The sequence below is a fragment of the Cyphomyrmex costatus genome, unplaced genomic scaffold, assembly GCF_001594065.2.
Source record: "Cyphomyrmex costatus isolate MS0001 unplaced genomic scaffold, Ccosl1.0 scaffold67, whole genome shotgun sequence".
NCBI classification, from domain to species: Eukaryota; Metazoa; Arthropoda; class Insecta; order Hymenoptera; family Formicidae; genus Cyphomyrmex; species Cyphomyrmex costatus.
The window spans coordinates 381,724-388,182 of NW_017280233.1; the positions used below are offsets into that span (position 1 = coordinate 381,724).

Genomic DNA, 6,459 nt, shown 5'->3' on the forward strand with positions numbered 1-6,459 from the left:
GTGAAAGTTACTTCGCGTGGAAAGTTCAACGTTTCTGAACAGGAAAAGGTGTAGATTAGTACTTCATATCATACATGCATAGCAGAAATAATACGTTTATTTTAAAAGTATGATTGTTAATAACTTTTTAACAAAAGACGAGCGACGGCTAAAACCTGTTGGAGGTTACTCAGAGTCATGACCTTGACAACATATGTCAAGGGCAAAGTCATTGGAGGGGAGTCCCCTCATCGACACATTTACCTTTAAAACTATCGCAGTACTATCACGAGTTAAATTGTAATAATATATTACCACGAAAAGTAACTGATTATTAATTAAAGTTGCCAGTACAAAGTGAACATACGTAAAGTGTACGTAACTTTTGGCCGATTTTCGAATCGCCGCCGCTTTCCGCTGTACCCTTCACTTCATATTAAATACATGTATACATATTTAAAATATATATTTTAAATAATAAAATTATTTTAAGTACTCCCGACTGTTGACTGGTATAAGAAACATAAAATAAGCTTTGAAAACTTATTTAAAATAAAAATTATCAGTTTTATTAAAACATCTGTTTTAAATAACTTAATTTTTTAAAAATGAAAGTGGTAAAGAACGTTTAATTCTTTACAGATATACTATTAGAATATAAAATTTCGACTCGTGTGCGTATAACAGAATAATCCCGAATGCTTCCTCTAACAGCGCAGCGCATACGCGTTTCCGTCTTGAACGGGTCGGTAAAACAGATTCCTTCCAGTGCCTCGTCGTCTGCTTAGTAGAAAGAGACTTAATCGCTTTTCAAACATCCTCCCACCTTAAATTGCGTGTTTTCTTGGGTCAATTTAATCTGTTAGAGAAGGAAAAAATAATAAAGATAGTAATTAAAACATAGCAAAAAAAATTAAAATTCCAGTCGCTCTGGCTTCTTTATGATTCGTCCGCTTCTTGTCCTTGTTGTTAGTTCAGGAGTAGATTCAGGATAGTCTTGAACCTCAATGGCCGGCGTGACCAAATCTGCGTATCGTTTAAAGTTCTCGTCACAGAGCTTCATTTCTAAGGGAATTAATTTTTGTATCGGACGAATCAATTCTCCATCGGATGTCTGTAGCTTCACAACACGTACTATGCCATCTTTTCCTGGGAAAAGTTCTTTAATTCTTGCCATAGGCCAATTAATACGTTTTTGCAAATCATTGACCACAAGTATGATATCGCCTACTAAGACCGAGATTGTATTATATTTGCGTTTGCTCCATCGAGACAATTGTCCCAGGTACTGGATGCGAAATCGTTTCCTTAACTCTTCTTTTAATCTCTGACGATAACGTAAATTTTTCGCCAACTGGGTTCTACCAATTTGATCTAAGTCTGGTATTCCCTCTTCTTGAATATCTTGAAGAAACATTGCAGGTGTGATTGCAACTGCTTCCGCAGCTTCTTCTGTCATATACGTGAGTGACCTCGAATTTATCACTGCCTCACAATCACATAAAACTGTGAACATCTCCTCATAATTGAGTGAGGTTCTTCCCAATGTCCTTTTCAATAGGTCCTTTAAAATGCGTATTAAGCGCTCCCACCATCCTCCCCACCAAGCAGCTGAAGGTGGGTTAAAATACCATTCTATTTCGTTAATAGCTCCGTGCCTAGCTATCTTCTTCCAGTTAATTCTTTTTAAGAGATTCGATGCTCCCACGAAGTTTCTTCCATTATCACTATAGATAATAGATGGTCTTCCTCTGCGTGCTATAAATCGCCTGAGGGCTTCGAAAAAACCTTCCATTGATAATGTGGTAACGAGCTCTATATGTATTGCTCGATAAACAGCACATGTGAAAAGACAAATGTATGCCTTATGTCCGTCAGATAAGAAAAGCGGCCCTGCAAAATCGATGCCTGTTTTTTCAAATGTATTGGCATCTCTTACTCTATCTTCTGGTAAAACTGCAGGAGGGGCTTCCATTGTTTTTGCAGAGTGTCTGCGGCATATCTTACATTTGTGGATAACGGAACGTACCGCTTTGCGAGTTTGAATAATCCAGAACTTTTCACGCAGATTATTCATTCTGATGTTGATACCCGCATGATTCAGCTTCACATGTGTATAGTGAATGATCCTCTCCGTCAACAAATGTTTAGTGTCGAGAATTATTGGATATTTAAAATCGAAATTATCTTGTCGATTAGAGAACGATTATCTATCGTTTTCGTACGCAGAAGTCCTTTATCTTCGAATACGTTTAATTTTTGTAACCGTGGATCTTTTGCTCCTTTGAATGATTCTTTCTGAGCTAGTCTACACAGAAGCAACTCAGCTGCGATGATCTCTTTGGCAGTTATTTCCTCATTGTTGATTACTTGAATCTTCCTACTGTTGTTGACGAATCTTGATATCCAAGCAATTAAACGTAAAGTTTTAACAAACGATGAGTACCTTTGTAAATACCACGGAATATTTTCTTCTCTAGAATTCTCAATTAAGTTACTCAAGATTACATTTCCATTTTCTTTGAAAAGTGCCTTCTGTGGTCGCATAGGCGTTTTCCGAAGTTCTTCATTGACCGATGTTTCGTTGACTTCTTCATCTTCTTTTGGCCATTTTTCAGGGGGTAATCTCAACCAGGATGGGCCTTCCCACCATTTAATTTCGAGAAATTTTTGTGCGTCACAGCCTCGAGAAGGCAAGTCTGCCGGATTCAACTTTCCCGGTACGTATCTCCAAGAATTTGGATCAGTGAGCTTTCTTATTTCTTGTACTCGGTTCCATACGAAAACCGTCCATTGTTTCTCTCGACGTATCCAGGACAAAACGGTAGTGGAATCGCTCCAAAAGTATCTTTTAATATGTTTATAATTTGTTGTCTGGTCGAAAGAATGCATTAATCTTGCTCCAATGGTAGCGGCGAGTAATTCAAGACGCGGTATTGTTTTCTTCTCTCGTGGCGCTACTCTCGATTTAGCTTCTACTAGATGCACTTTAACTTCTAGATCTGACTCTACTTGTATAAATAGAGCTGCAGCGTAGGCTTCCTGACTTGCGTCCACAAAAACATGGAATGTTATAGAATCTTTATCTCGTTGTGTACCAAAAATCCAACGAGGTATCCTTAAGATTTGAAGAAGATTTAACTGCTGCATCCATTCAAGAAATTCTTTCTCGTTATCTTGATCTATTTTTGTGTCCCAGTCTAAGTGTTGATCCCATAAACGTCGTAACATTAATTTCGGTTTGAGTATCACAGGACATAATTCCTAAGGGGTCAAACACTTTACACGTCGATGAAAGTACAATCCTTTTCGTAATTTTCTCTGGTATTGTGTTCAGTGGGAATCCTGACAATGCCAAAGTATCTTTTTCAGTGTCCCATAGAAGGCCGAGTACTGTAGTCTGTCTATATTGGCTCTTCATACCAGAGTACGTCCATTTTCTCAAATCGAATTTCGCTTCACTCATTAGAGAAACAGCTTCCTTTTGAAAAGTTTGCAAATCAGTTTCTGAATCAACGCTTGTGACACAATCATCCACATAAAATGACTTTTCTAGTTTTTTACAGATAACTTCTCTAGATGTAGAACTGGTAGCATTGGAACTTCGCTCAATATGTAGCTCAATAGTTGCTGCTAATAAAAAAGGGCTACTTGATACGCCAAAGACAACTCTACGATGTCTATATGTTATAATGTTTCCTTGAGTATCCCACCATAGAAACCTTAGTACATCTGTATCAGACTGAGTGATACTTATCTGAAGAAAGGCTTTTGCGATGTCTGCTGATACTCCTATCTTTCTCTCTCGGAAACGATGCAACATGGCCGGAATAAGCTCAAGTAGGTTAAGACCCGTTTCTAAACATTGATTCAACGATGGGGAGTCTTTCGTTTTCGCTGAAGCATCGAAAACGGGTCTAATTCTGGTCGTATTTCCTTCTTTAACAACATGCCTATGTGGAAGATAATAACTTTTCTTTTCAATTTTACTTTCTGGTATCTTTTCAATAATGCCTTCAGAAAGCCAGTCATTGAAGACTGTTTCGTAATCTTCGTGTAAGTTCTCCTGACGCAGTTTCTTCGTAATTGATCGTAGTCTCTTTTCAGCTACTTCTCTGTTGTCTTGCAATATTGGATGATTCATTTTCCAAGGCAATAAAACTCTATAACGTCCTTCATCGTCAATCTTAGTTGTATCTCGAAACAAAGTTTTCACTTCCGCTTGACGTGCTTCCTTAGTTTTACTTTCTATAGGATCTGTAATTCCTAGAGCATCCAGTTTCCATAGGTCCGATACACTGGCATTTTCTGTCATCATAGACACAATCATCAAAGTTGTATCTTCTTTGTTTTTGTCGATTAAATTTCTACCCATTAATGTCCAACCAAGTTTCGTCTCAATAGCCGTTATATTGTTATCTAACTGAAGTAACTTCCCGGTGAACAACCTTCCGGCAATATCTACTCCTATTAATACTGTGATAGGTTCGTCACCTTCTCCATCATCAGATAATTGTACCTTATTCTGTCTAAGCGCCTCCTTCCACGGCTTATTGTTTGATTTGGGAGTGCTGTGACAAATAACTTCTTGTTGAAAAACGATGAAATCGCACTTGTACGAACCATCGAGGTGCTCCAAATAAATCCGACATGCTTTGTGATTCTGTGGTTTGGCTCCTCCGAATAATAAGTGTACCATGGTTTGTTCTCCCACGGTCTTGTAACCTAATTCTTCTGCTGCTCGATTCAAAATATAAGACTTGTGAGAACCAGTATCAATAACAGCTCGTGCATTTACTGTACCTTTAGAACTCGCAATTTAACTTTTAACATCGGTAAAAATACTTTAGCGTCTAAAGAAATATTGGCAAGTCCACTACTTACTTCGTTAAAGACTGACTCACTTTGTTCTTTCTCAGTGCCTTTATCCGCTTTTTTGTCGCTAGTGATAATATTCTTACACAACAGCAAACAGTGTCCTTTTCCACACCATGCGCATTTTCCTTTGCTACGACATTTTATATAACTGTGTCCTGTCCGCAGACATTTAAAACAACCATGCTTATTCTTAATTAAAGTGATTCGCTGTTCCACAGACATGCTCCTGGCCTTTCCGCAATGTAGACTATCATGAGGCTCTTCGCAGAACAAACATTTCAGCGTACTTGTTTCTTTCACCGTTAACAGTCCGGCTGCCGTAACGATATCTTGATTTCGATCGCCTTTTAATTTCTTTTTATCCTTGCTCTTCGTCGAATCGTCATTTGTCTCAAAACACGTCTTGGCCATATGGATGTGTTCTTCGCTCTCCACCTCTTTACCTAAAAATGCCATCAAATGCATGAGACGATCTTTGGCAGTAACATTCGTAATCGAAACATTCATTGTAGCCATTGCCCGCTGCCAGGTTCGCAGAATTTCTTCTGGCAGCGAGGATTCAACCAATGGGAATAACATCGCAGCACACATGTCTGTAGTTACGCCTAGTGACTCGAGCGCTCGCAAATGTGTCTCTAATTTATCATAGATTGAAATCAGCGAGATGTTCTTGCTCTTGTTCAAAACTAATTTTAAAAGCTCTCGTACATAAAATTCTATAAGCAAGTCTTTTTTACCGAAACGAGATTTAAGACTCTTGACGGCCTTCTCATAGTTATCCGCGGTAGGGGGGAAACTATTGACTACCTCGAACGCGCGCGAATCTTTAACTGTAGATTGTAAAAGATAGTGAAATTTGTCTTCCCTTGATAACGTCGCGTCTTCGTGAATCTTTCGAAATGTGCTCCAAAATGAGAGCCAGTCTTTAATTTCGCCCCCGAATTTCCTCAATTCGATCTTAGGAAGCTTTAGCACACGAATACTTTCCTGAGAAGTTATTATTATTGGCTGGGGAACTGGCATCTGCGACGGCCCTGCTTCCACAAGGTCACTCAGCTCGATCTTTGTCTGATGATATTTGGCCGTATATTCGTCAGCGTTCTCTACTTCTTTAATAAGAATTTCTTCTTCTTCATCAGCGTCAAGCATCGCATCTTGTATCTTGTGACTCAATTCACCGAGTTCGCTTGCTTTATCTCGTATTAATGCAAACTGTGTCTGTAACTTGGTTAAGTCCGGTGACGACTTCTTTGTCTCAATTTGAAAAGCGTTATACGCCTTTGTAAACGAGCTGCGTAAAACCTTCTGTGCCGATTTCAGCTTTTCCATCGTGGTCGACAACTTAACCTCTCACGGTTATTCTTCTTTGAAAGTGGTTAGCAACGATACACGTTTAGTCACGGTCGCCAGAATGTTGCAACCAGGATATAATGACCGTGAAAATAAATACACGTGGACTTGATACAATTCGGCTAACTTTTAATAATGAGAAGGATTTACAATAAACTTAATTTCGACTCGTGTGCGTATAACAGAATAATCCCGAATACTTCCTCTAACAGCGCAGCGCATACGCGTTTCCGTTTTGAACGAGTCGGTAAA

At 38.8% G+C, this 6,459-nt stretch overlaps 3 protein-coding genes across 3 annotated transcripts; all 3 read right to left on the minus strand.

The window, feature by feature from the left end:
• Window positions 1–892: 892 nt before the first annotated feature.
• Window positions 893–2,056, minus strand: LOC108780080 (uncharacterized). Its single transcript, XM_018547668.1, has one exon. The coding sequence runs from the start codon at window positions 2,054–2,056 to the stop codon at window positions 893–895; it is 1,164 nt and encodes a 387-aa protein (XP_018403170.1).
• Window positions 2,057–3,151: 1,095 nt separating this feature from the next.
• On the minus strand, window positions 3,152–4,678 carry LOC108780081 (uncharacterized). Its single transcript, XM_018547669.1, has one exon. The coding sequence runs from the start codon at window positions 4,676–4,678 to the stop codon at window positions 3,152–3,154; it is 1,527 nt and encodes a 508-aa protein (XP_018403171.1).
• A 95-nt stretch (window positions 4,679–4,773) lies between these two features.
• On the minus strand, window positions 4,774–6,186 carry LOC108780082 (uncharacterized). The gene has a single exon (XM_018547670.1). It carries the CDS (start codon window positions 6,184–6,186, stop codon window positions 4,774–4,776), a length of 1,413 nt encoding a protein of 470 aa, XP_018403172.1.
• Between the last annotated feature and the right edge of the window lie 273 nt (window positions 6,187–6,459).